Below are 27,222 nucleotides of genomic sequence, written 5' to 3'. Positions count from 1 at the left end.
AATCTCTTTCTCGCACCAACACAAAGAAAGCAAAAGGGGAGCCGCTGCTGGACGAAAAAACTTTGGAAAAACGGCCCACCGTTTTCCTTCACGAAAACCAGAGATCGCTTGCTTGCTCTTATCCATTCGAATTTTATTTCCTGGTCGCAATCGACAATTTTGGCACCTCATTCAAATCTCTCCCCCTCCCTTTTGCGTGTCATTATCGTAGAGGTGTGTGTGTGTGTGAGTCTGCTTTGTTTACATTACACACCGACATCACCCAAAACCGACGGCGTTCATTTTCCGCCGTAGAAATTGGCGACATTCTAGGCGGCCCCACAAAATGAGGGCGAAAAAGGACATTAACCCCACCAGGGGTTTTGGTGCTTCTCGCTCTTCGTTTTAAAACAGCGCCCACCGTCGAACGAAAAATGTCGTTACGGTCGGCCGCTGCCAGCATCAGCAGCATCAGCGAAGCTTTTATTTAATGAGCACGTAAAGTAACGCGGAAAGGATCGGAACAAAAATCGATAATTGTATTCGCGACCCATTTTTCGTAGGGGGGATAATGTTCGCGCCAACTCAAAATCCGGCTGGATGTGTTGCCAAGCGGTAGTAGTAGTAGAAGTAGTAGCGGAAGCAGAAGCGGCACAGCCAGATTGGCACCTTGGGTGGCCTGGATTTTTGTAAATGGTGCCACCAGTCGGCATCTCAGCACTGGTCTAGGGAACTGGGTTTGGTCGTTTGGTGTAAATTGTATTCTTCTACAATAGGCGAGAATGGGAAAACTTATCTTTCCCCATGCTATGTTCTGAATTCTTGTCACCTTTTTCCTTGGCACCCCAAAACGAAGGTTAATTATTTTATCGTCTTGTCGCTGGAATGCCTTGTTTTCCTGTGCTGTTGAAGCAGCATTTGAATTAAGTTAGCTCTTTAAAGAGCGAAAAGGAAAAGAAAGATGAAATTGTACTTAATAAAAACACATACCCTCACCAACACCAAAACTCAAAAACTCAGCCAGCACTCAGATTAAGCCACCAATTCACAATGGAGGATTCTGGGCTGTGAGTCGCACAGAGACGTTTAATGCTTCTCGCAATTCAAATCGCAGCAGGCAGCTTCTTTTTTATTTTCACCCGATACTAAGTACGTTTATACACCATGGGTTGAGGGTTACAGGAAGGAGGAAAAACGCGAGCGCCCCAAAATGAAGCATCTTTTCCTCCGCGTCGTGTAAGCTCCCGAGCTAAACGTTCACATTATTACGGCAAGGATTACGAATTGAAACAATTTCACAGTCGGATTTTTAATGGGTCCTGCTGTGCTTCCCTTTTGCATTTGCCGATGGGAGTGAAAGAGAAACGGGGAAAAGGTGTGTGAGAGAGAGAGAGTGGGAGAGTTTTCGCCATCCAAATATCTTCCTCTCAGCAGGATACAACAGTTCAGCATAATCGTACCACCACAAACGCCACACTGCGGAGGGCTGTGCTGGAGACCAGAATGAAGCTTTAAGTAGCATTATATTTTTCTGGCACATCCTTTCTCATCTTTCCCTCTCAAACACTCCCCCCCCCCCCCCACCAATCTCTCGTGATTCCAGAAAACCACCGACCGTAAAAGAGATCGTTTCGTGATTAAACTGTTTCCGGTGTTAAAAAGGGACTATTAAAATTGGAACGGCATGCAAGGGTGGGCCTTTGGCCAAAACAAACCAACAAAAAAAAGGGTACCTTAAAATGGGGTTCTACCGATCGGGCCGGGCAAGCTAGCCGAATTAGTGAAAAACATGATTAATTCGCTAATGAGCATCAATTTAACTTTTAACACACAATAACCGAACAACCTCGGATGAAGAGGCGGTAACTTCCAAATAAAACATGCTGCACGGTTGTAGTTTAAATTTTTATAACACAAAGAAAATAAACCCTGGGCGAACCCCGGAAAACGAAGCATGAATAACATCCGATTATCCTTGTTCCGCCCGCTTCTCTTTCAATCGGATTTTTAACCTAGTTTCAATCGTTCCTTCCACAACGGGAACGCTAGTTGCTGTTGGATAAATTTTATGATAGTGGCAGCATTTAGCGCCGGCACCTTGTTTCACGATGCGATAGAAACCAAAAAGCGGGAGGGTTTTTGAATCTGTAATCCGGTTCATTAATCCGGGTGGACTAATGCTCAGCTTGCCGAAAGAACATTTGTTTCATTTGTAAAGAAGAGAGAATTTTTTAATATAAAAGGAGCAGCGATAGAATTACGTCAGAAAGGATTTAAAGCGAGAGAAACGACGTTAAACTATAGACGGAAAGGGAAAAAATTGAGGCGAGATCATCAAGGACACTAATTTGAAATAATATTTATCTCCGAGGGAGACGATATCAGTCCCAGGAAGCAGATTTTTTTCGTTTTCACTCCCAAAACCTTTCCTTACAGCAACTTCATCTCGTTTTCAGCAGTCTCATCAGTAAAGGTGTACCGAACACACGATAAAAACACGTGCATTGATCCCCAAAAGGCCAAGTTCTTCCGCAAATGAACCAAAAACGGGGAAAAAATACCAGGATAGCTCATAAAATCGCCCCAAATCACGATATCGGCTCATAAATCGTGTTGAAGCCTCATCCAAGCTATAGGTACAAGATCGCAAATTCTTTTAAGCTCTTCCCTAACGCGAGAGGTTGGCGCTTTCTGTTTATGGCGTGACTTGATACAACAAGGACGCGTGCGTGCGTTCGTGCCTCATTGTGGTTGATATCAAATAATAATCAGTGGCCGTTTCTGGTGATGGTTGACACACGCAGACCATCAACAGCATCCATCCATCCGCGCACGTGTGGCGAAACAAGTCATCGAAGCCAGCAAAACTGTGATCGGATCGGAGCAAAAAAAAAAAAACAAGAGCGTGTGTACAGCATTAAGAAACATGACGCCACCAAATCAAGCACCAAAGTGATTCGGTTTTGCGTCGCCGAAAGAGCAAGAAATAGAAGAGCTGCTCAAAGATGAAACGATTTTTTCGAAGAAGGTTTTTCCTTTTTTTTCTGGTGAGGATGAAAATCAAAACAAAAGATCAATGAAGAAAGTATATCATCTTTCGCGCTGCTGTTGTCGTCGTGCGCCCGGGGATATGGTCGCCGAAACGAAAATGTGTTTATGTGTGCAACATGACACACACAGCCAGTTTCACCCACCAACCAACAAATCTCCTAAGGAACCTCCAAGAAGATTTCTAACCCTCCGCGTCCTGCTCAACCATGGAAAGGATGGTATTAATGACCGAGTAAATCCTTGTTTTTTTTTTTTTTGTTGGTCGTCCAGGGATGGATTCTGATATCTTCTTGTGCCGTTGCGCTTTTGGAAGGAGACCGTGATCGATTCGATGGGGCGAATTGTGGTTTTGCTTCCACAATGCGTTATGCGGCTGGTCATTTGTCTAGCTTTACTTCCCGATCGAGATTATTGGAAGCGGGCGGGCACACGTAGCACCCAAAATAAAAGCTCCACCAACCAACCAACAATGGCTTATGGTCATTACGGTGGGGAGGACACAGGATACATAAAACTCTTCACTCGCACTCGTTGGTCGCTCCGCCGGCGTCTTGTTTGTCCGTCCGCCCATTTCAAGCTCTCCACCCACGACGGTAGAACATGGCGCAAGTTGTCAACAAGATGGGACACATACTTTTTTATGTGCCGTAGTACAAAAAAGGGCAGTAAAAACAATAACGTCGCCTTGCGCGTTTGAACGGGTCAGCGGGAGAGCATAATTTTCATGACCGCACGCAGGAGGAAAAGCGTTGTTGTTTTTCTCTCTCCGCTGGATGAGATGGCGCACTTTTTATTGCTGCTCCTGCAAGCATCCCAGTAATGATGGCGTCTTGGGTATGTGTGTGTGTGGGAACGAAAAACAGCACACCAGGCAGCTCAGGATTACGAAAATCCTTCGCACACGCAAACGCAATTTCATTCCTCTCGTTTTTTTCTTTTGCTTTTCTGCTTCACAAACGGACCACAAACGGAGACACATTCGTCATAAAGTGCAGCATATTTCGCTCCAGTTTGTCGTACCGCATCTCTTATTAACCGCCGGTTGGCATGCTAAGGCACGCACGCGGTTTCATCTCAGCATCTTTACCACAACCCGCACTCGGTTTATGATCGCACGCGCGATTTTTCTTAAAACATCGAAGCTCCGGGCACTGGTGCGTACGATCGCATTTTATGGTGCGGGCAATTGAAAAGCGAAACGAGGGAAATAATTTTCCAAGTGAAAGTGAAAGTGGGGCTTTTCTTTGCACGGGAGATGATCATTCGAACGGGCGTGTGGATTAGGCACGAGGAGTTTGTTTGAATATTGTTTTTCTGGTAGTTATACCATCCCCAGCGTTGGCATGATAATTGGAGATTTAAGATGATGTAGAATTATTACTTCCGAATAATAAATTTCACTCGATAAGGAAGTTGATTTAAAGGATTTTCTACGTCGCGCCTGTTGGTATGCAATTTGGAGAAATGTGATTGCATACCTCCAGGAGAACCTATCCAGAGCAGAGTAACAAAACGAGCAGATGGGGAATACATCAAACTTAGTATGAATTTAGACACTTAAAAAAAAAGAAAATATAAGAAAAATATAACAAATATTCCTGTTTTTCTGCCCAAAAGTATGCAATAAAAATACTGCTTCAGAACAATGTGGAGAGATAGTAGCGAAAGACTAAGTGAAAATGTGATTGCATACCTCTAGGCGCATATAACTACCAGACGGGGAAAAGCAGAGTAGACAAATGACTTATAATTTCATTTAATAAAAATAATGACAGCCTTGTAAATATTCTCTATAGGAAACACTCATACAAAAGACTTATTTCCTAACAATCAATGAATAAATTTAAAACATCACTAAAACAATATCTTTCATCTCATCATTCTGCGCCGAGGCACCACGAATTCAGCGAAAATATTTATCCACCAAAAATACCTACCCTACCACTCTTCCCACTTTGTAGCAACTTTCTCGCGACACAAATAATGTAACAAATGACCGTGCGTCAATAGCACACAACCGGGGGGCCGGTTGCCTGGGCCGATGGAGACGCTTTATCTTTTGTGTTTCGGCGCGCGATGTCGTCTAACAAAGGGGCAAAAAGGACAAATGGTACGCTTGCGATGCCAGAGGAAGGGAAGCACGTGCCAGTAGTAAATTGACTGTTCGGTCGTACCCGGACGTGGGTTGGATAATTTTTGCGTGCGGTTGGGTGGTTGAGAGCAAAGTTCAAATCGTGTTCCAGCAATTGACCTAATTTGAACCTGGTGAACCTGTCACCGAAAACAAGTAGCCAAACTTCCGGGGGAAAAAAGATGTGTCTCTTGATTGCGCGCTGTACAGCGACCGATTGAAACATGTCAATAAAGCATGTAACGTATAATGAAACTAAGCTTAATAAGGACCACAAAAGCTTATTTTGAGCTACATGTTTTTCCTTCTTCTAGCATAAAGCTGTATTAGAAGAAGAAAAAAGGAAAATTAAGGAAAAAATGACCACCATTCAGGTAGGAGATCAAAGACTCAACCACACGCACATCGCAGCTTCTTCTTTTTGTTCGGGTTTGTCCGGAGGACAAAACAACGACATGCGCCCCGTGAGGGTTTGCGTGTTGTTGATTTGTACGGTTTGTAAGGATGGTGCGCTGGGTGCTTTTTCTCTGTTTGCTACCTTCCGCCCGAAGCGTTGGAATAATTTTCCACCATTATGCAAACCTCGCTCGCCACCGGCTCGTCTTTGTCCTGGGTGCATTCTACAGGGGTGTGCGATTGCTGTTTCTGCTGCTGCTTAGGCTGCTGGTGGTCATTGTTGTTTGTTTGTGGGCGAACGATGCGAACCATTGACAAAGAAATTACCTGGAAATGAGATGAAAAACGCCGCTGTTAGTAATGGTTTTGTTGTGTTTTAATAATAGAAGATCGTGTGGCGTAGCACACGGTGAATCAATTATGTTTGGGATCGTTAGAATGCTATTTAATTTTCTTTCGAAAGTATAGAAGAAGAGAGATAAAAATTATAAATATTTATAGCTTTTTTGGGAAACAAACATGATGTTTAAGAGTATGTATCAATTCTAACATTTTTCATTATTATTCATCATCATACATATAAGAGGAATACATCCCATAGAACAGACAAACAGAAGGGAAAGAAAGTACCAAACAACTAAATCATTCGCTCGGCAGAACTTCAAATTAGACCTAAGGCAGGCATGATCCTCGCCTCGCAGCAGATCCCAAATAGCAACAGCCTTGTACTCGACACAAGGTTATGATCTTATCTATGTTATGTGTATTCGAAGCCGCAGAGACATACTTTGGACCTACTGACTTGTCTCAAGCGTATGGAGATGCAAGTCCAATGCAAAATGGTAAGAGCTACTCCTAGACATCATCCGGAAGAACCCACGATCTTCTGGGATGCCATGAAAATAAGACTTAAAGGACCCTTGGGGAGTGATCGTGAGTTAGGATAAGCCTATCGGAAAGAGGCCCTTCCAAAAGCGCCCTCTCTGGCCATTTGAAGATGAAGCATTTAGATTCGATTAGCTCATCAAATTTCGAAATAAATCCGAACTACGGCTCTTAGTGATCACCGATCTAGAGCAGTCAGGTTCATATTTATATCCCATCTCATGAATCTGAGGCTCCGACTACCCATCGTTACTGCTAATCAACCTTCCGTGAATAATTTACCACTGTTTATGCGCTTTTGCAGTCGGGTGAGTTTGTTTTTCCCGCCGTGACATACACCATCCTGTTTTGTGTGTGTTATCACATTAAATCTCCAAACTTTTTACACCTTCCCTTGCCTGCAATCCATCATGCGCACCTGCCAAAGCTGTCGAAAGCTAGCTATATTGCCGGATGTAATACATGTCATGGTTTGATGTACGTGTCGGTCTGTGTATTTTGTTGGCTTCGTTCCGGTTCCGAGGCCCGTACCGTACACCAGACATTAAGCTGCTCTGCAAGGCGAAAAGTGGCTGTCGAAATTAAATTGATGTAAGTTGGTCCCTAACACAGCTCAGGCAGCTGGACAGGACTGTACAGGACAGTAGCCAAGCATGCAAGCGAGCCAGCGTCATCCGACCGGGCTTATGCTATTCCCAATTTCCCTCACCGTGCATGGAACGGAGTTAGCCATCCGTTACTGGCCACCCGCACGGCGAGGTAATACGGCTTGTTGTAACTTTAGTTCTCAAAACCTCATCTTCCCATCTGCATTAATCGTCGGCTGGCAAGCAGATGTGGCTATCAGAAAGGTGGAAGCTGCCGGAAAATTTCAAAGTTAAACAACACTTTGCCCGGGAGGGGCTAAATATGTCCGGCACTCACACACACACACACATGCACTCCGGAACAAACCCTATTTAGCATTCTCGCTGACGAGAGATTTGCTACTCACTTTATGCACCCGCGGTTCGGGGGCCAACGGTTTCGGCGCGCCATCAGTAGAAATGAACCTCGGCTTAAAAACACAAACTTTAACTCAAACACCAATTCCTGCAGATGAAAATCTGCCAAAAAACGAAATTAAACCCTCCCAAAGTTCCCAAACAGGGGATACATTTTGATCTTCCCGTCTCACTCACTCGCAGATGGCTTAAATTATATTCCCAACAAAAAAAAAGACCCGAGTGTGAAGCATTCCGTTTATGCACCGTTGAACGCGCGGGAACAAATAAAACAGATATTTGGCAAAGCATTAAAAGCGTGTTGCAAAATTTGTACCAATTCGCACGTAGGACCCAAGCTGCTGTTGTGTTGGTGGTAAAAGTTTGAGCGAAATGACAGTGTGAAACGGGCCAGCTCGTGTAGGGTTGTGTGAAGGTGGTGAGAACAATTAAAATGATGCAACTAGCGAGTCCACCAGCGGGTGTGAGCTGGCTATGTGCAAAACTGTGATATGGGGGAGTATGGTGATAAAAATGCTTTTCATACGTTGACCTTTCCGGCTGCTAGTGCCCCCAACCCCAGGATCAGTGGTGGTGATGGTGGTGAGTGCTTGTTGAAGACCGGAGCCAGAATAACACAAATATAGCCCGAGACACACACACACACAGGCAGACAACACACATAAACCTCACGGTACACAAAGTGGCATATGCATGCTAATAGTTTTTTGTTGCTCCGTTTTGTTTTGGGCTGCCTGCAATTGCTTGCACAGTTTTCCTCCGGGGTCGGGAACATTTTCTGCAAAGGACAGCACTGTGACTGTGTGTCTCTGGTACACACAAACACACAAAAAAGCACAGTGACAACGATTTTGTCGCCAGACAGAATTATTCTACGTAGCATTTGCACCGGGAGGACCCCGGGATGGTGGGTGCGAATCTGTGAATCGTGTGTCCTAGTATTGTTGGAAAAGCAGTGCTCAACACCACCCAATTCCTCCTCCAGCCCCGTTCCCTTTTCGCACCTCCCTTATCAACACTGTACAATTTAGCACAAACCGGTGTTTTTTTTTCATTGTGTTTTCCATAAAGTGTGGTGTGGAAGGGCTTTTCCCCTTTTTCGGTTGCATTTATCCCTTTTACCTGATTTTCTCTCTCCTTTGTGGGGGGGGGGGGGGGGGATTGGTGGAAAAGAATGAGACAGCCCCATTGCTCCTTCCTTTTCCCACCGCATCGGTCGCATTCCATTTTTCCACCGGCGTAAAAACGGATAATTTATTCCTGTCGGAATATTTTCGCTCTAATTTATGTTAACAAATGAATTACATTCGAACGTACGAACGCGATTTGGCGACGTGCACGCCGGGCTTCACACGTACGTATTTCAGTCACAGGTACCGGATTGAACGATTTCGCGTTTATCTAGCCCTGTTTTGCTCTGGAAAGGGTCGACTACAGGACGACTCGACTGTGGCAAAACAGGGGCTTTCTCCACCATTTTTCGGGTGAAGCAAATTGCACATCGTTATAGCGGTACTAGTGCGAGATGTGCCCGGCTCAAATACAGCCACATGTGGTCGTTCAGCACGTGGTAGGCATTTGGAGGGTGTCGGTCGGTCGAAAAAAGGGGGTTGTTCGTTCGCGCCTCGAAATCAACTTTTATCGATACCGATGTTGGGGGATTATAATAATATTTGCCAAAACCGCACAGAGTAGCCCGCCAGGGAAACGGATGAGTACGGGCGAGGCTCACTGCTGCTCGGCTTGATGAACTGATCGTTACGTTTGATAAGGGGAGCAATTTATTTAAAAGAGGTGTTTTGTGGTGGGTAAACGAGTGACTGTTTATCAAACAATGGAGGAAATTGGTGATTGGTACAAGCATTTACGAAGGAACGTACATGGTGCTAGAGGCCAGGGGCTGATGTAAGCAATTTGAAGTCTATTTTGTTGATGCACGAGAAAAGCAAGATCCTTTCGTTAAAATGTCTAGAATTGATAATACAGCAGTTGCGACTTTAGCTGTCTGCGATTTTGGTACTAAAATGTATCTTAACAGTGTTGTAAAACAATTTGTGCTTCTTTTGCTAAAGCATTATAACCTCAAGAGGGGTTGTCTAGATTTTTCTAGCTTCTGGGACTTAAATTACCGATTGCTGGATACAAAACAAAAACAGAATTGAGAGAGAACTGGGCAGCGGCACAGCATTCGCACCTGTTTTTAGGCAACCCGCAATACAAGCTTATAAAAACTCGAAGCTTAACTTAACTCTAGAATTTCTTCGTGGCGTCCTTCGCATGTTAAAGCACTTCATAGCATCGAATACAAAGAGCTTGTCTGCTTTGTTTCCCATTTTCCCATTTCCCATCCCAACAAGAGGGGACTCTTGTTTATGAACGTCTTTACAATAATGTATTAACAATTCACCTCGATCGACGAGTGTACATTATTTACGTTGTAGAAAGAAAAAAAACCCGCGCCCAAGAAACTTGAACCATAGTCCCTTGGAGCGATCCACAAAATCCTGCCATGCTGCGCTCATCAAAACCGTGGCACTTGTCTTAACTCGTGCGAAATCCGATATTCATAACATTGATCCTTCGTCAGATTTGAAGCAGTGCCTGCAAATAACCGGTTTAACGCACCAGACACACACAGAGCCGCTTGTTATGCGTTATTAATACTAAGTACATCATCTTTTGGTCTTCCTTACTCCGAAAGAAGAAAAAAAAAACAGCATCAACGGTGACGCACGAACGGCAGGCAAGGAAAGCTTCACAATGCCGAAAAACGATACTTGCACACATTGTCTATCAGTGTACCGGCCCAAGTACCCGGGCTCGGGCACACACACACACACAAATACAGGCAAAGGTCTTGTTTGATATTTTTGCAGGGACGGCGTCTATTTTTGGGAAAAGCACCTAAAGAACCCAGAAACATTTGAACTCCGGGACACTAGAGCGCCCCACACGCTGTGAGCGATCGGATCACAGCACCGAACAGGCAGAACACGCAACACGCCGAACGTTTATGGATACCGTTATGATAATGATTGCCCACCTACGCTCGTATTTTCCACAGGAAGAGTGAGAGAGGGAAAGGAAAGCGGGGTATATTTTTTTTCCAAAATATACGCACACACACACGTACACCGTTGCTGCTGGCAGATATTTTGTTTCGTCAAAAAAGGGATATGTTTTTCTTTCGAGAAACGAACATCCGTCGTCTATTTATTCTCAGCCCCATCCTTCACCATCACTCGTTGTTCCTTCCGAGGGCTTCCGGGCCCACAAGAACGAAACAGCATAAATCAAAGCTCGCAACGCCCGGTACAGCATAAACAAAACGGGGCGGACCTGATTGCTTTATAGGGAAGTCAGAGTGGTACAGAGCGTTCGTGCCCAACTCCTTCAAGACAGTCGAAGCGTGTTCGATTTCGTTCGAGATGATCGACATTCACAAATTTTTTCCACAAAGCTATCATATTAAATTCGTTATGAATAAAATGAATACGGCCAGATGGGCGCTACATATGCTGCAACATTAGACGCTGGCGAGAAAGTATTAAACATACTCCGATCGGCAACGGGACGACACCAAATTTTTGGAAGCTGTTGGAGGCGATATGAGCGAAAGAAAAATGAGGAAATCCATCAAACCGGCTTCCTTATTCTAGCTCCTTCCAACCATTGTCTTTTCATCCAGGGCTTCCACCGAATGCAAACCATCTGCACCATCGGTTTAAGTTGAAATAGGCAAGAGAAAAAGGCCATGCCCGGGATGGTTCGCTTTAAGCTCGGAACAGGTCCTTCCCAAACCCAACGGTTCGAACGAGAGAGCGAGAACAGGAACGCAAACTGCATATGAAATGATTTTCTATTATGATAGAGCATACAATAATTCATAATAATGCTACTATTGCTTCCCACCCTTCCCAGCCCGGTGGAGCTGGTTTCCCCCGGTTTTTGTGCGATCACCAGTGCACCAGTGTTTTCCCTGGGGCGGCAAGCGACACGGGCGGTGGAAAATGAGCATTGAAAAACGGTCCACACCATGGACCGTGGCTTGGCTTCGGTTGGCAATAGGAAAATGAGCACCCGGAGGTAAAATGAAACGTAGGAAGGAATCGTTTTCCGTCGGTTGTGGCCGTGCCCTATCATGCCCATGGCAGAACACGCACACTCACACATACACACCAAAGCACGTCATTTGCTTTGCGCCACGAGGTAATGTTGATGGAGAAGAAAAGAAAAAATAATAAAGGGAAACTTCATCAGTTTGTGTCCCACAAACGGAAGGATAGAGAATGGGAGTCAGCAGCTATCCAAGCAGCCGGGAAACGTTTTAACCATTCTTCATGGATGCTGCGTCGCTAGGGTAAGGCTGCAGCATTTTCTCCCTATGTGTGTGTGTGTGTGTGACGGGAAACACACTACACACGAGCAACCAGTTGGCTGCCACTTCAAGCAAGCGCACACCCGGGCATGCATTAAAATGAGGAAATGAATAGAAGTAGCTTAGTGGTGGTGGGTTGCCTGCTGCCACGATGAACCGTAGCAGGTAAGGGAAAGGGGACTATCGTTATTACGATTATTTCTCACAATGTAGATTTCATCCTTTGAGTGAATTGAAAAAAGGGTACGACAAAGTAGTGTACAATTTCTTCAGCAGCTGCTATGATAGGAGCATGATCAAATCATCGTCAGTAAACAGTTGACAAAAAGTTGATGAAATCGATGAAAAATCGAAGCCGAATATGGGTGAGAAACAGCTAGATTAAAGGTCACAATTCGTTACAGTTTTTTGCTCAACTCCACAAAGTCCTTTCTTTCAGGCTGTCAAACGAGCAATGTGTTCCGGGGCTCATCAAACCGGGGAACCGTTTTTCAATCGTTGAACTCCCTCGTGGGATTATTACTTTTTCGATGTTGGGTACAGGGTGTTGGCTTTCGTACTACAATCGTTCGACATATTCAAAAGGTAATAAGTTTCCAAATGAAAAGCAATATTTTCATACAGATGCTTCAAGTGGTAATGATGAGTGGGAAAAAAGAATCAATTCTTACGAATGAAAAATTGTTTTCGCACATAGACACACCGATGGGTTACCAACAACGTTGGACGACATTTTGCTTCGCAGAAACTATTTCAAATCAGTCAATTCATCTTAACTGAACAGTGATCTTATGGGAAAAGTTTTCTTTCCCCCAGTCCATCACTTCCTATCATGTCGCAGGGTCGCAAGGCACACAAAGAAACTTAATCCCTGGCGGAGCACGTGGACAGTCTTTTTAATTGTTCCTGAATGACTCATCCGGTTTTGTGTGTTGAAAAGTTCTAGACTTTTTTGATTGTCATTAATTTCTATCCAATTTTAGGCGAAGTTTCAGTAAATGTCAACCCGATGAGATGAGTGCACTGATAGTGGGTTGTATCTAGGGAAGTTTCGAACCCGCAAAAAACCTACTCTTGTAAGAAATCAAATTTTGCTTCATAAACAGAAATTATTTCCAATTGTTTTGCAATTGCGCTGTTTCGCTACAACTCCAACCAAACATCAATCATCACAAATTAATTAAAGTTAAAAGCCATGTTGCCGCCCTATCGATTCCGGCATATAAAACGGCTCCCTTTAGCGCCCTTTAGCACACAGCAGCTGTGCGCCGTAAACCCGTTTGCCGCTTAATTATGGCATCGTCACGAGCAGTTATGGCACCGGTGCTGCTGGTGATACTGAGTGTCGCGATCGGTGGCTGCCAAGCCGGCTTCAACCTCATCCGCCCATTGCAAGCCATTGCGTCGGCCACCGAGTCTACCATCAGCTCCGCCCAGCTTGGGCTGCAGATGATGGAGCTGAAGTTTCATATCGATCAGAGCATCGAGTACTTGTGGACCAAATTCCGCGGCATGTTGGAGGAGCTGCTCGAGGAAAAACGTGTACCGTGTGGAACCGAACTTCAAAACGACATCGAAATGCTCAAAGAGAAGCTAGCGCTAGCCAGCACCGACCAGGAATGTCCCAACGAAGATATAGACAGACTGCGGGAGGACGTGCTCGCCGAACTTAAAGCAGTCCGCGAGGGACAGCGGCAGGTTTCGGAAAGGTTGGCGAACGTTTCGGCCTCACGTGAAGTTAAAGTGGCCCGGCTAGAGCATCAGCTGCGAGAAACCGCCCTCAGCAGCCAGGTGTACATGCTTACCGTGGATGAGACGGAAGCTGGTTCATTCTTCGTGAAATCTAGCCGTGCGGCAAATCATGCTTACGGTGACGATTGGATCATCTTCCAGCAGCGGTACGACGGGACGGTTGACTTCTACCGCAACTGGACCGAGTATCGGGAAGGGTTCGGAGACTTTGGTGGCGAGTTTTGGCTCGGTTTAGAAAAGCTGTACCGGCTGGTAAGCTCCGGCCCGGCCTACGAGCTGATGATTGAGCTGGAAGACTTTCAGGGTGTAACGGCGTTCGAGCATTATAGTGATTTTCTGATCGGCAATGAAAGTGAGAGCTATATGCTGAAGAAGCTCGGAAAGGCATCGGGGACGGCCGGTGATTCGTTGGCGATCCACAAGGGTAAGAACTTTAGCACGTACGACCACAGCCCGAACGAATGTCCCACGTTTTACCGTGGCGCTTGGTGGTTTACGCAGTGTTACGATGCGTAAGTGTTACGATAAGTAGATATTTTAATGAGTATAACGAGAAATCTCTTACTTTCCAGCCATCTTAATGCAAAATACCTGATTGGAAAGCAAACTACGCGAGGTGGCAACATATGGCACACGTTCCGCGGCTCGTTCGAGTCATTGCAGGCCACAAAGATGATGGTGCGACCACTGCAGACGATTGATCGTGAACAAACGGGGCCAAAAATTGAGAAGCTCGTTGAAAGTGGACAGAGCTAGTTGTAGCGTTGCAGAAGAAAAAGGAAAACGCTAAGAACCAATCCTTTTAATTTAGAGCCAATAAAACATTAACGAAGGACTTATCGGATCGTAATGCTTTCATGCTAAGAAAGCAACAGAAGAAGTGTTGTTCTTTTCACACCATGCGGAGAATATCGAATTTTCCATCCAATTCGTTTGATTGAACCGAAATTATCACACCGAGCCCGACCTTCGATTTTCCCAACATTCTAGCGTGTCCCGAAAAAAACAAACCCGGACGAAAGGCGAAATCAACCTACTTACGCAACCGAATGGAACGAAACGGAACGAAGTGGAAACGGATACGCATAATCTAGGCGTACGTCACTAAGGGCAGCAGCCGTAGCAGTAGTCGTATTGTCGTGGTCCCCTTTTTTCGGTCTGCCAGACCAAAGAAAACCCACCCCCAAAAAAGGGATACCGTGAAGGATCCCGTTTCTGTTTCGTCACCTATTCGCATTTTTGTGTGCTGGAATTGAGCGCCCAGCTTCAGGAATCTTCACCCGTCGGCTCTAAACACGGACGCAAGAAAATGGGTTTTTCACGTCCACCGGTACAAATGTGGAATACATTGAGGAATTGCCTGACGAGCAGCGGGATGAAGCAGTAGGGGTTTCTAATGCCGGGTTCTTACAGCACACAGCCCACAAAAAGAGGAAGACGACGACGGGTAATAAATAATATCAGCCAAAAATTACCGAAACGTGTTCGGGATGCGTAAGTGAATTGTTTTCTTGCCGAGGCATGTCACGTGGCATGTTTTAGCACGCCCCTGGAAACGATAGGACGGGGGTTGCTTGACTGATGCGGATGCGATGGATTGGAGATGGAGTTGGTGTTGAAGTTAAGCTTTCTTTAACGGGCCGCTGATGAGGGATCATCTGTTTCCCATTAAAGTGGTGCGAGCCGTACCGTTCTCGGGATGCTGATGGCACTCACAATCGACACCTCTTTAAAGCACTGCTCCAGTATAGCTACCCCGCCCGTTCGTCGCCTTTTATCGATAAAACGTACAATAAATTGCATAATCCGAAAAATCGCATTGCATTTCGCAAAGAGCCCTTGCTCTAAATCATATTTCTGTGTTCCACACCCAGTTTCGGTGGATGTACAACAAAGCTTCGTGCGGAGCTATCCGCTTTGGTTGGGATGCCGCGTCGCACAAATTTGCACTTCGCCCATTTGCCATTAATTTCGACCGTACCGAACGCGGCGTCAGCCCACGACCAAACCGAATCCCGATGGGGAAGAGGAGTTTAAAAGGGAGAGGCAGTTGGCCATGGCCCCACCAAAACTGCGGGCCGTACCGATGATTGGCGATCCGAGGGAACGATCCGTGAGAGAATTTGCAACCTCCCCTGTACCAGCCTACCGAGAAGGGAGAATGGTCCAAGGGTCAGAAGAACGCGGGGAAGAGCGTGTAGGAATAAAAATCAACTTGTTCCACAGAGCCGTCGTGAAGGTGGTGAGCGTTGAGCGTTGATATTGATTTGCAACATTCCAATAGTGCGAGAAAATCGAGACGCGAAGATGACGAGTCGAGACGTGGTCCGTAGTATTGGTCACCGCCGACTAATAGTGTACTTAATTGAAAGTGAAATATGCTGCCTACGGACCACGATTTTGTTGCTGCCGATGATGGCGATGGCGCTGATGATGATGTTCGTGCGCATCGTCCGTGGGCCGGTGGTTTCGCGTGGATAGTTCAATAAATGCTTCGGGCACTTCTGGGCACGGCCTACCAACGAACGTACGCCGGGTGACCAGTTTCACGGCTTCCTCAACCGTACAACCGGATTCTGCCACCACAGCAGCGCCGAGAGAATGTAAATAAAGTGAGAACTCCGAAGCCGACCACACAATTCCTGTAAAACTAGGTGTAAGAGATGTAACTCGTTTTTTTATTCGTTGCTTCTGCTTCTTCTTACCGTTGTTCTTCCGAACACCAGAAGTGTTATGCGAGCGTGCGCGATTGAGACGAAACCAATTTGTAACGATTAGCTGTACACAGCTGGCGGAAGACTTCGGGGGTCTTCTATATCTCTCCTATATCCACGGTCTGCCGCCTCACATGATTTTGACATTTGCTCCAGACCGGGGCGAACGAGCGCACCACACGCGACCTTTACCAGTCGGCGGGCTTTGAGTTTGAATTCTCAAAGTTCAGCTCACGTTCGGGAGGTAGTGGAAACCAGCCAGTGAAGATGTACAGGTATTCTTGTTCTGTCGTTTCTTTCTCTGTGCGAATCAAGAAGAAATCATTAGCTTAATCTTGTTAATTTACCTGCAATCGTAATGCCCCCGGTCGAAACACGTCACAAAAACAGAGGCTTTTGTAAACAAACTTTGACATTCAGAGCGGCCTGCTGAGACACCAGCATTGGAAGTAAACCCCCGACTTCGTCTAGCTGTCTAAAAATGGCAATGCTGACTAGATTTTGCAATTGGAACCTTCATCAAAATTACCTCAAAAACGAAGAGAGAAGAAAAAAAATCGTATTCCATCAAATCTTGACCTTTGTTCTCCCTAGTTTTTCGATTTCGAACCCGAAACTTATGTCAGACCTTGCCTCGTGCTCCCGCCTTCTTCTATTCTTTCGCCATGTTTCTCCCGCGATCTGTCAGACGTGAAGCCTATTTTTGGGGGCGAAAATATATCACACGATGGGGCTCCACAACTGTCTCAGCCCTTAACACTTCACAGATCGACATCTGTTTGGACACGTTTGGCACACGGTGGTAAAGTTCAGCGAGTCCAAAATCGTCCACCACGTTCGTTAATAACAACCAAACTTTTGGTGGCGCATCGCGGCAAAGAAAAGCTGTTGGCCCATGAAGAAGCGGAGATCCCTTTGATTAATATCTGAAGGTTGCGAAAGTAACGATGTGCGAAACAGAGCCAAAGAGGCGACACACACAAACACACACAACCGGTGGTAAAAAGTTGATGTTAAATTAACTCACCAAAAGTCCCGTGCCCTCCTCACGGTTTGTCGGATGCTGCTCCACACGCAAAGGGTGAATGGTTATGAGAGTGTGTCAGACAAAATGCTGACAGATCGTGGACCATGTCACCTGTGCCTGGGTACCCATCGCAGTAGGTCACTCGTTGTCTGGGGAACCACAAACAATAGAGTGTGTCTCGCGAACGCGCGCGGCTCACACTGATGACGTGCCAGGAGGTCAACATTTGGACCACCATTTTTGGGGATCGTTTGGCTGACCGGTACCAACCGAAACGCAGGGCGGGTGGCTCCGATTGGGCTGCTCATGAGCAAATTGCGTGTTTACGCGAGTGACATTTAATCGACTAATTTGCCACGGTACGGTGTGGTGCAGTTGCGACCCCCTAGTCACCGATTGGCCCCTCAGGTCTGAAACCCCCATCGAGAGAAGCGGCCCGATCGAACCACGGCGAGCAGCGGTTAAAGACGGCTTCTCCGGGTGGATGATCGCATGATGACTAAAATTCATCATCATCGCCTTCATCGGCGGGCAAAAGGTTGAACCGGGCGCGATTCATACTTCTCGCGGGTGGAAATCTAACTGCAACCAGCTTCACACGGAACCGGGTCTTCCCCACCTTCTTTCGGGGGACAGTCGGTGATGGAGGGACCGAGAGAATGGGGGGGAGGATAATTTGGTAACTGGAGCCCAAGCTGTGGAGCGCTCGGTGTGGAATGGTTGTGTGTATAAAAGATGCCGACAAGTGCACCAACCAGCACCAGTCACTGTCAGTTAGTTCGTTCGTTCAGTTTGGGTCCACCCAGTGTTTCTTGTTCTTACGTTTCCCAGTCGAAGATGTGCAGCAAAGTGGTTAGTGCAGGGTGGCTATTGTCCACCCCGGTTGCAAGGTGTACAGAGTGGTGCTTGCGCACACGATTCTAACCTACTCTCTTCGTGTGTTCTTATCCTGGCTAGCTTATCCTGGCCACCGTTGTGGTGTGCAGTGTTATGGCCGCTCCCCAGAAGCGCCTTGGTGGCCCAGTACTCGGAACGGCCGAGTCGCAGGCCGTCATCCTGGCCCAGGAACACAACCATGACCCGAGCGGTGCGTACAACTATCGCTACGAAACGAGCAACGGCATTGCGGCACAGCAGACCAGCTACGACGGTGCGAATGCGGCCGGCGAGTACTCGTACACCGGACCGGACGGTGTGCTGTACCGGGTCGCGTACAATGCCGATACGTACGGGTTCCAGCCGCAAGGTGCCCATCTGCCGGTGGAACCACCGGTACCGGACCATGTGCTGAAATCGCTCGAGGAGATCCGTGCCAATCCGCCGCGTGATCAGGAATTTAATCTTGCCGCGCTCGATGCGCAGATCGCACGGCTACGGGCAACGCTTGGTTAAGCGGTATGGTGCAAGACGTGGTTGTGATTATGATGTACTACCGGATGAACGGGAGCTGGCAGTAGCATTCCCGGGGTGGTTTTATGTAACGAATTGAGTAAGCAAAAAATAAATTCAAAATGTTTCAAACGATTTTTCCAAACAAGTTAGTTCTTATTCAACACTAGCTAAATGGAAAGAAAATATGACATCATTGAATGAAAATGAAAAAAACTGCAAATTGAATCCAGAAAAACATTAAAAGTTTTGTAAACTGAATCTACAAGACAAAACTTTGTTCCCATACGCTCATGTTTATAAAAAAATCAATATTAAAGAAAAGAACACTTAAAGGACTTAAATTTATGCAAAAATAAATTAAATTATTTTAAATAAACGATCATCATACAGAAAAGAAGAAACAAAAATACATATAGAAAAACAGTAATATGAAAAAGAAACTAAAGGATACAACTGCAAAAAAAACTTTATTCGCAAATTCAAAAAAAATTAAGAAACTATAAAATATAAATTGATAGATCGTAAAAAATAATTTAGAATCATAAAATAAGAAAAAAAACATAAAAACAATGAAGTAAAACAACAGGGTACCTATTGAAAGAAAGATAGTAGAATGTTCTAGTAACAAAAAAAACAATTCTAATACTTGACCTGTAAAATTGACCTTGATTTGAAGTCATATATTAATTATATTAACAAATTTAATTAACTTAATTCAACGTAATAACGTATAACTTAATTCAAAGCGGGGTGCTAAGTCACATTCTCTGTAAATAAGTATTTTTGTTTAGTAACCTACCGAGAGCAACTTTGTCATCGCGCCTGAAGCGTTCGCCAGTACGTCCATCCCTTGACGGGACTCCGTTAATCATGTGCTCCGTAGGTCACAGCCAGACAGCCAACATGCGCTCCTTAACACGCTCCAGTATAACGCGTTCCGCTCGGCAAGGGCTTGGTTCCTGTCAGTGCGATTAGAATCAATATGATGCACTGATTTATGGTTGCTACGGCAACGACATTGCATGGCGCATTACTCCGCACTGCCATCTCAATGCGCTGTAGTACAGTACAGCGCAAAAGGGCGCCACAACACGCCTTCATCAGTAAGCTCACATTGCTAGGAACGCCGCCTACGGGCGTGTGCATTTGTACCGGGCCCTTGTCTGATCTCACCACCACGCCGATCCGATGAGACAATAATCCCAAATTTATTGTACGAAATTGCTTTTAATTGATGCTTTCCGACCGCCAAAAAATAAAACCACGACCCCCGATGCTGCACTAAACCCCCCTTTTGTTGGGGAATACCCACATTGAAAAAGTAAAATTCACCCAACGACACACTGTAATCCTTGTTTCCGGATGGGAAACGCTTGTCTCACTGCATCCGGTGTGCCGGCACGGGCAGGCATAATCCGATCAAGGGACCGCACGGCATGGTGGAACACGGGCAATAAAAACGCGTACGCCATAAACCGCAAAATAATGCTGTTAAAGTGTAATAATTCAATATCGCCGCATAAATAGCGACGAACACTCACAACAGGGTGGTGGAAAATGAGAAATGGTCTCTCGAGCCGGTCATCGGTTGGACTGGTCGGGATGCAAAAGTCACACGCATGCACGCAAGTCACCCTGGGAAAGCGCAACCCACCCGGGGCTGGTGCGACTCCGGGTCGGCCTGCAGTTGATCAATAAAAACTCTCGCCTGGCTGGCTTTTTTATTGCTGTGAAAAGCAAAAGCTGCGGTTACGCTTATTTGCAGTGTGTTTTTGTCCGATTTTCGTCGGATTACATGCACTTTTCCGCATCGGGGTGGGTTTTTTTTTTTGGGGAAACTGCATTCTTTCCATTTGCTTCATAATTCTACCATCAGTTGGGCGGCGATGAAATACGGCTCCGGCATAATGAGTACCAGCTTCGGAGCTTCGGATAAACTACACACCAGCCCCAAAGTTGACAAAGAGCTGGATACGAGGGGCAAATAGTGCAAGTAATGAGGAAATGGTTGAGATAAAATAAGCCAGAACTAGGCCAACGGGCGCCAGACAGCAAATGATCGAGGTGCACAGTGGCAGAATTGATGCCCCGGACAGGGCAGCAATGGTAATTTATCAAACGTTTGCTGTGAAAGGCACCATACGCTGGTTGGATTATTACAAGCAAATTACAGTGGGAATTATCATGCTTAATTAAATGTGTTGATACATTTCTTTATTTTTGAGTGACTTTTTTAAAGTTACTATTTTATAGAAAAATCAATTCAAATAAGCCATTTCTTCCAAAGCATTCATTTATCATCCCATAAAATAGTCCAACATGAATTGTTAGACCACACATATATATAGCCCCCATTCTGGGCAGATTAATGAGGCCTAGCCTGCCACGAAATGCAAAACTCCACCGGTTTGCCACCTCATTTTGTGGGGTTTGCTATAGTACGAGTGCAACAAGCGAACATGAGCCACGGACAGAATAAACACTCATTACGATGGCGGTTAAAGGCTCCGGCCCGTGCAAGAAGGTTGTGCACGTCCGTGCAATTAGTGGTGTCGAGCTGTAGCGAGCTTTAGGCTACTAATGTGCAATTACCGTTGTCCCGGCTCACAGTGGGCCTTTTTCGCTCTTTGGGGCAGTTTTCGTTTTACGAGAGAGGATCCTTGTGACTAAGGAATCACTTGCACTGCATTTTATTTACGAATAGTGGGCTCTTCAGCTTTGCTGTTCGTTTTTTATAACCTCCCGTAAGAATACTATTTACACCGGTCGGAAAATTGTTTTATTTGTACGAAAAATTATTTCAAAACCAAATGGTGCAGCTGGTATTGAGATTTGGTTTAAAAAACAGAGAAAACAGTGTGTTGGAATAAGTGAGAACATAGTTGTACGTCCTTAACACGAAAATAATTTTTCTTCCTCAGTCCTCCTCATGCTTGTGTGGCCTGATTTTCTTCTACAGTTAGTAGCAAAACTATAGGACTTCCTATATCTTAAATTTATATCATAAAAATGCAATGCTATTTTTGTAGATAAGCACGGATAAATTATAACAGCAAAGTAAAATTGTGTCTGTTAATCTTCAACATAAGACAATGAACCTTTACGGTGATCTAACCATCGTGCAGCAAATTAGACTCGCTAGGCTCAAGTGGAATGGTTATGTCATGAAAAGGACACCGGACGATCTAGCCCGTAACGTTTGGTCAGAAACGGCTTGGTACGCCCAAACTGAGTTGAAGTGATGCCGTTGTTGCAGCAGGGTAAGACCGCGTAGCAGGTCTGATAAGTTAGTAGTTCATCTTGCGTTCAGAAATTAGGTGTATAGCATAAGGGATATCAAACAAAAAAGCTAAATTAAAAAAAATACTGTTGAGTTGGTTCTATCTTTAATGCACTTCAAATCAATATAAAAAGTTCAAAGCAATTATTAGTAGAAAATCCTTCTTAAGAATTCTATCCTTGTTTCATGCAACTCAGTGTACTCGGGTCTTCCAACAGAGGGCATGAATAAAAATTACCTTCACATTCAGCTACTTCTTCAATGCTCGGACCCATAACGAGGAAAGCGAACCCCTTTCGCCACCGTAAAAAAAATTGAAACCGGGGAGGGAAAATGGAAAAGTGCAAAAACAAAAGCCGAATGCAGGGAGCTTTACCAGTTTCGATTAAAGTGCACAACTATGTAGCTAAGCGAATTACGTTTGCAAAACACAGACACACAAAAAGGGAAAAAGGGAAAGAAAGCTCAACTCCGGAACAGGTGAGCAAAGCGTAGTGAGTAGTGGAGGATAAAAAAAAAGGTGCACCAGCAGGGAAGCTTCACACTAGTGAGAAAATGCAATAAAACAGTAAAAGAATTGATGTGCACAACCGCACTCACACACACACCTTGGCTTTGACAGCTCCTCCATAGCGTAGGAAAGTCAGCAGGAGATGCGATGCTGTCAGAGCCTGCCTAGGTTGGTTAGTGGTGTGAATGAAATATTTCACAGCATGGAGTGTTTCGCCTTGGGTGTGAATTTTCCAGCCCGTATGGAAAACTTCTCGTGTATGTGTGTGTGTGTGTGTGTGTGTGTGTGTTGAGTGCAATTGGGAGAAACGGAACCAAAAAAAAAGAAGCTCCTCCCCAAAAGGATTCCTTGAAATAATGGTGGTAATAAAACGAGAGGCACAACACAGAACTGGATGTGTGGAATAAAATCGTTCTTGGAAAAATGTTCCACACAAATTCACATTTTCTTCATTCCTTTTTGCATCTTTAAAGTGGAATTTTTGTTTCTGATAAAATGCTCTCTCCCTTGGGTACAATTAAGCTTGAATACGAATAGTGTTTCCCGTTACCGTTACATCAGTTTAAGTTCGAACATTCTGATTCCCCGCGGAAACCCCTTTTTCGTGGTGTGAAAATTCGCGAAAAGACAAGGGTTAAAAGCGAGAGCCGGAAACAAACATCCGTCGGCACGTTTGCCTTAAGGGGAATGTTTGTCACGTTCCTGGTCGTTTGTCCCGGTTTTTTTTTTTCTTCTTGTTCTCTCTTTTGGAAATGACCCAAAACCCACGGAGGTTGAAAAATATGCTTCCCCCTCCCTCTTGCGGTGCCTTGGACGTGACGTGAGAGGGCGCGACAAACGAACGAACAGTTTGTGCGCCAACCAGTTTTCACGTACTCCAATCGTTCGCGATTACATAGTACCGGGGCGCGACCGAAAGTGGCATGAAAATGGAAGATTTAAAACATTTCGAGATGTTCACGGCACTAGCCAAACCAACACTGTCACACTGTGAATCACGGATGGTGCACGTTGCAGCTGCAGCTGTTGGACCAGGTTTTGCTGGGGGGGTTTCCCCCACGGAAGGAAAACACTGTAAGCTCGGCAAACAGTACCACTAGTCGCAGTTCCGTGAAGTGTTGTATAAAATGTAAATGAACCTTAAAATGTGGGATATAAAACTGGTGATTTTATTGGTGTGGTTGCACCCGAGTGCAACCCGGGTGCTGCTGGGATTCTGCTGAAGGAGACGAACAAACCGCTCAACACTTGTTCGCCGTGTGTTTGTGTAGCGAAAGGAGCGCTCGTAAACTTTGCTTCGATGTAGATGTTGTAATTTGCCGCACGGTAGCGTTTACTTAGGAGCGCCTGGCCAAGAGCTTTGCATGTTTGAACGAGCGAGCGAAGAGTTTTACAATTTATAACTATTAAGATACTCCTCTCAACGGCTATTGAAAGGAATAAACAAAAAAGCATGGAAAGAGTTTTCCATTCATTTTCCCATATTGATAATGCTTGCCGGTAAACATAGCTACACAATGCAATTAGGATGTATTTGGATGTAAGTGTAACTTTTAATAAAGACAAACAAAATTAACACAATTGATGATACTTTGAAGAGTTTCCCTTTTTTTCTGGGAAAACTGTATTTTATCACACTTCACCACGAGCATGCGGTACCATACGAGCGAGTACTGGAAGGACCGCATCATTAAGAGGGTATTTCATTTAACCTCACAGAAACACTGATTTGCCTTAAATTAATTTACAAATACCGAGCTCCAATGGTACCATCCGACGATCGAGGATCTGCACCAAAGCAAATGCAGGACGCCGAAGTTTAGTTTGAAAAACAATGATCCATCAAACGAACAGCATTGCCGGCGCTCCGTATTTACACTCCACCGAGGGGTAAGCTTTTCATTACGGACCTTTGGACAACTCGGCCAGCAAACAAAAAAAAAACAGACACACACACACACACACACACACACACACACACACACACACACACACACACACACAAATCGCATCCCATTGCGGTCCTACATTTGCCCATCCCGTCGTTAGGGGAATAAAACTTTCTCACCCGCCGACCGAACCGTTGTCCTGCTGCCGGCTGTAATGGATGCATTTGTTTTCCGGCCAGTGGAAATGCTGGGCCACAATCTCTACCCAAATAACATAACGCACGCTTTTCTTTGCCCTCTCTCTCTATCTCTGAACCAGAATGATAATGATTGCAATTTTACGGTCACGACCGGAACCGGGATTTTCGGCATGGCTCGCTGACTCCGGGGCAAGTTTTTGGACGGTGGACGGTCCGAAAAATGTGGCAAAAGTTTTCGCCACCACCACCGCCTTAAAATGGAAAATCGGACTGGCACACACACACACACAACAAAATCACAACCGAATATCTTTTACCCAGTTTGAAGTTTTGTGGCGAATGAATGCGAATCAACGGATGTGTGCCTGCGTACGCTTGTTTGTGTGTGTGCGTTCAGGAGGCAATGAAAATGGATATACTTTCTTATCGGAACTTAGATTGGATATTTTATTGGGCGAAAGTTTATGCACGGCAAAACTTTACACTTCTACTTGGGCCACTACTACACACACTCGGTCGGGTGCGATCGGGGTAATTGTTCTAAACGATCGTGAGTGCGGGCCAGGGCACCAAATCGATGGTTTATTATAAGTGAAATCGGTTTCTTATGGTCGGTAGAAGTGGGTAATTAATTTAGAAAGCTGCAATGGCGGTGTCTTTTATTGTGTTGCTTTTTGTTTTCAAACTAAAAGACGATGTTGCGAGCTTTATTTAGTAGAGCAGATAGAGTAAAGTCTTTTTTGGAGCGGAAATGTTCCCTTTTATGGATGCAAAACTTTAGTAAAGATTTTTTGTTTTCAATACAAACACGATTCATGATGTTTAGGCTATATAATACGCCAGAAATCTCTTTGTGGCTCTCCTAAACGCTTGCGAACTGAGACATCAGTAGTGCCATCTGGGAGGTATTTTTGAAACTAACACGATGACTGACTATCCAGCTAATGGTAAAATGGAGACACGGAAAGCCTCTAATAGCAGGCCAACATCTTTCAAGCTGTTGTGCTTAAGAAGAAAAATATTTATCTAGATTGCACTAAGCTTCTCTATCAATGGGATGGAATAAATAAAGGAACAGAGGACATTAAAAAAAGAAAAGAGAAGCTAGAAAGACGCACAGGCTAGCAGAATTGCCATTTTGAAATAAAAGTGCTCCAGGCAGGTTCACCCACTGTTCAGTACAAACATGTACGATCCCTGTTTACCAAAGATAAGCGAGCATGAATATGCCTTTTAATCAATAAAGGTTAAACCTTTTCCATTGACTTGCACAGAAAAAATCATAAACGAATAAATCCAAACGAAAGTACTTATGAATCGTTCATGCCCAAAAATAAAACCATAATTACTTCCCATCGGTTCCGAATGTGTTCGTGAAACACAGTTTGCTCTTTTGGCTGTTTTGGGAAACAATCTGGTGTTTCTTGTTTTATTTTCTGCGCTCATGTTCAAGATACCCGGGACAACAAAAAACAAAAAAAAATACAAAACGAAACAAGTAAACGCCTTCGCTTCTGTTAATCTGAAAGTCTCGTGGCCTGACAAAACCATGCCTGATTGCTGCTAACTTTGTTCAACCCCGTGGGGTATTAATTTATTTCGCATTCCCGCGCTCATGCTGACTCTTTGAAGTCAAAAACACTCCACATCCTGCTACCGGGAGGCAAAGAGACAGAGTAAGAGACAGAGATAGAGAGAGAGAGAGAGAGAGAGAGAGAGAGAGAGAGAGAGAGAGAGAGAGAGAGGTTGGGGGATATTGGTGGACGCAACAATCCATGCGTCGATCGGAGTAGAAAAGTAACTTTCATTTATTTGGTCTTCTGGTTTTTTCTCTCTGTTACTCGTTGTACTTACTGTGTATCAGAGTTTCCCGGGATACGACTCGCAGATCCGGCCGGCTAGTCCCCTTCGTAGCTTCGGCAGTACTTGTTGCCTTTCCCACAGCAACAGGAGACGCTACCGTGCGGGTGGATCAGTGCGAAATCAGTGCTCACTAGCTCACTTCCATCATTAAGTTATCAATAAAATAGTCCTGCCTGGCCATAGTCCTGTGTGTCCCACGGGATATGCCCGAACCGAAAGGCGAAAAACAACCGAGAAACGGAACGAACGTCTTGGGAAATTAAATTTTGTCATCATCCAGCGCCAGCCTGACTGAAGTGAACTGGTGCCTGAGACTGGAACTGGAACTGGAAGTTCAGGGACTCGGAATACAGCGGTGGCAGCCTCCACCGTTCACTTAATCATTTCTTCGGAGCCGGAGCCGAGAAGCGTCTGGCAAAAAAGCGAGGCGGAATATTTTCAATTGAAAATCTCGTTTATTATTTAAAGGCAGCGCCGGCGATGCAGACCCTTCAAGACAAGGTTCGGTTGAGGGCATCATGATTGCGTTTTGAATTGAGGGAGTTTTTTTTTGTTGTTTTGTTTCCGTCTGCCTTTTCTTTCTGCAACGCAATCCAGCGCGTACTCCGTGAATGGAAATCTATTTAGGAGTTTTCCTTCAACCAATTCAAAGCCCTCACTTGAACAAAAAAAACCGTTGGAGACAACTGGTCCCATCGGTGGCATTGTGATTCGATCGTCGAACTTTTCACCACTGACGATTAATGTGTGTGTGTGTGTGTGTGCTCAGT

The 27,222-nt window shown here is 45.1% G+C and overlaps 3 protein-coding genes across 6 annotated transcripts in view; 2 read left to right on the top strand and 1 right to left on the bottom strand.

The window, feature by feature from the left end:
* Positions 1 to 27,222, bottom strand: part of LOC118514188 (Krueppel-like factor luna) — a 262,700-nt gene that overhangs the window by 83,328 nt on the left and 152,150 nt on the right. The gene's annotated exons all lie outside the window — the stretch shown is intronic.
* Positions 13,080 to 14,415, top strand: LOC118514191 (fibrinogen-like protein 1). Its single transcript, XM_036060880.1, has 2 exons — positions 13,080 to 14,088; positions 14,149 to 14,415. Exons 1-2 carry the CDS (start codon positions 13,118 to 13,120, stop codon positions 14,330 to 14,332), a joined length of 1,155 nt encoding a protein of 384 aa, XP_035916773.1. The 5' UTR covers positions 13,080 to 13,117; the 3' UTR covers positions 14,333 to 14,415.
* On the top strand, positions 18,039 to 19,191 carry LOC118514192 (cuticle protein CP14.6-like). Its single transcript, XM_036060881.1, has 2 exons — positions 18,039 to 18,169; positions 18,275 to 19,191. Exons 1-2 carry the CDS (start codon positions 18,053 to 18,055, stop codon positions 18,707 to 18,709), a joined length of 552 nt encoding a protein of 183 aa, XP_035916774.1. The 5' UTR covers positions 18,039 to 18,052; the 3' UTR covers positions 18,710 to 19,191.

This window comes from Anopheles stephensi, chromosome 3 (genome assembly GCF_013141755.1).
Source record: "Anopheles stephensi strain Indian chromosome 3, UCI_ANSTEP_V1.0, whole genome shotgun sequence".
Lineage (NCBI taxonomy): Eukaryota > Metazoa > Arthropoda > Insecta > Diptera > Culicidae > Anopheles > Anopheles stephensi.
The sequence above is the reverse complement of the archived record's forward strand: the minus strand, read 5'-3'. Positions and strand labels throughout refer to the sequence as shown.

What these genes read in the sequence shown, in the direction of transcription:
- LOC118514191 (XM_036060880.1), top strand. Translation starts at nt 13,118, where the DNA reads ATGGCATCGTCACGAGCAGTTATGGCACCGGTGCTGCTGGTGATACTG. An exon ending in TTTACGCAGTGTTACGATGC is followed by an intron (nt 14,089 to 14,148) that starts GTAAGTGTTACG and finishes CTTACTTTCCAG; the next exon opens with CCATCTTAATGCAAAATACC.
- LOC118514192 (XM_036060881.1), top strand. Translation starts at nt 18,053, where the DNA reads ATGCCGACAAGTGCACCAACCAGCACCAGTCACTGTCAGTTAGTTCGT. An exon ending in CGAAGATGTGCAGCAAAGTG is followed by an intron (nt 18,170 to 18,274) that starts GTTAGTGCAGGG and finishes TATCCTGGCTAG; the next exon opens with CTTATCCTGGCCACCGTTGT.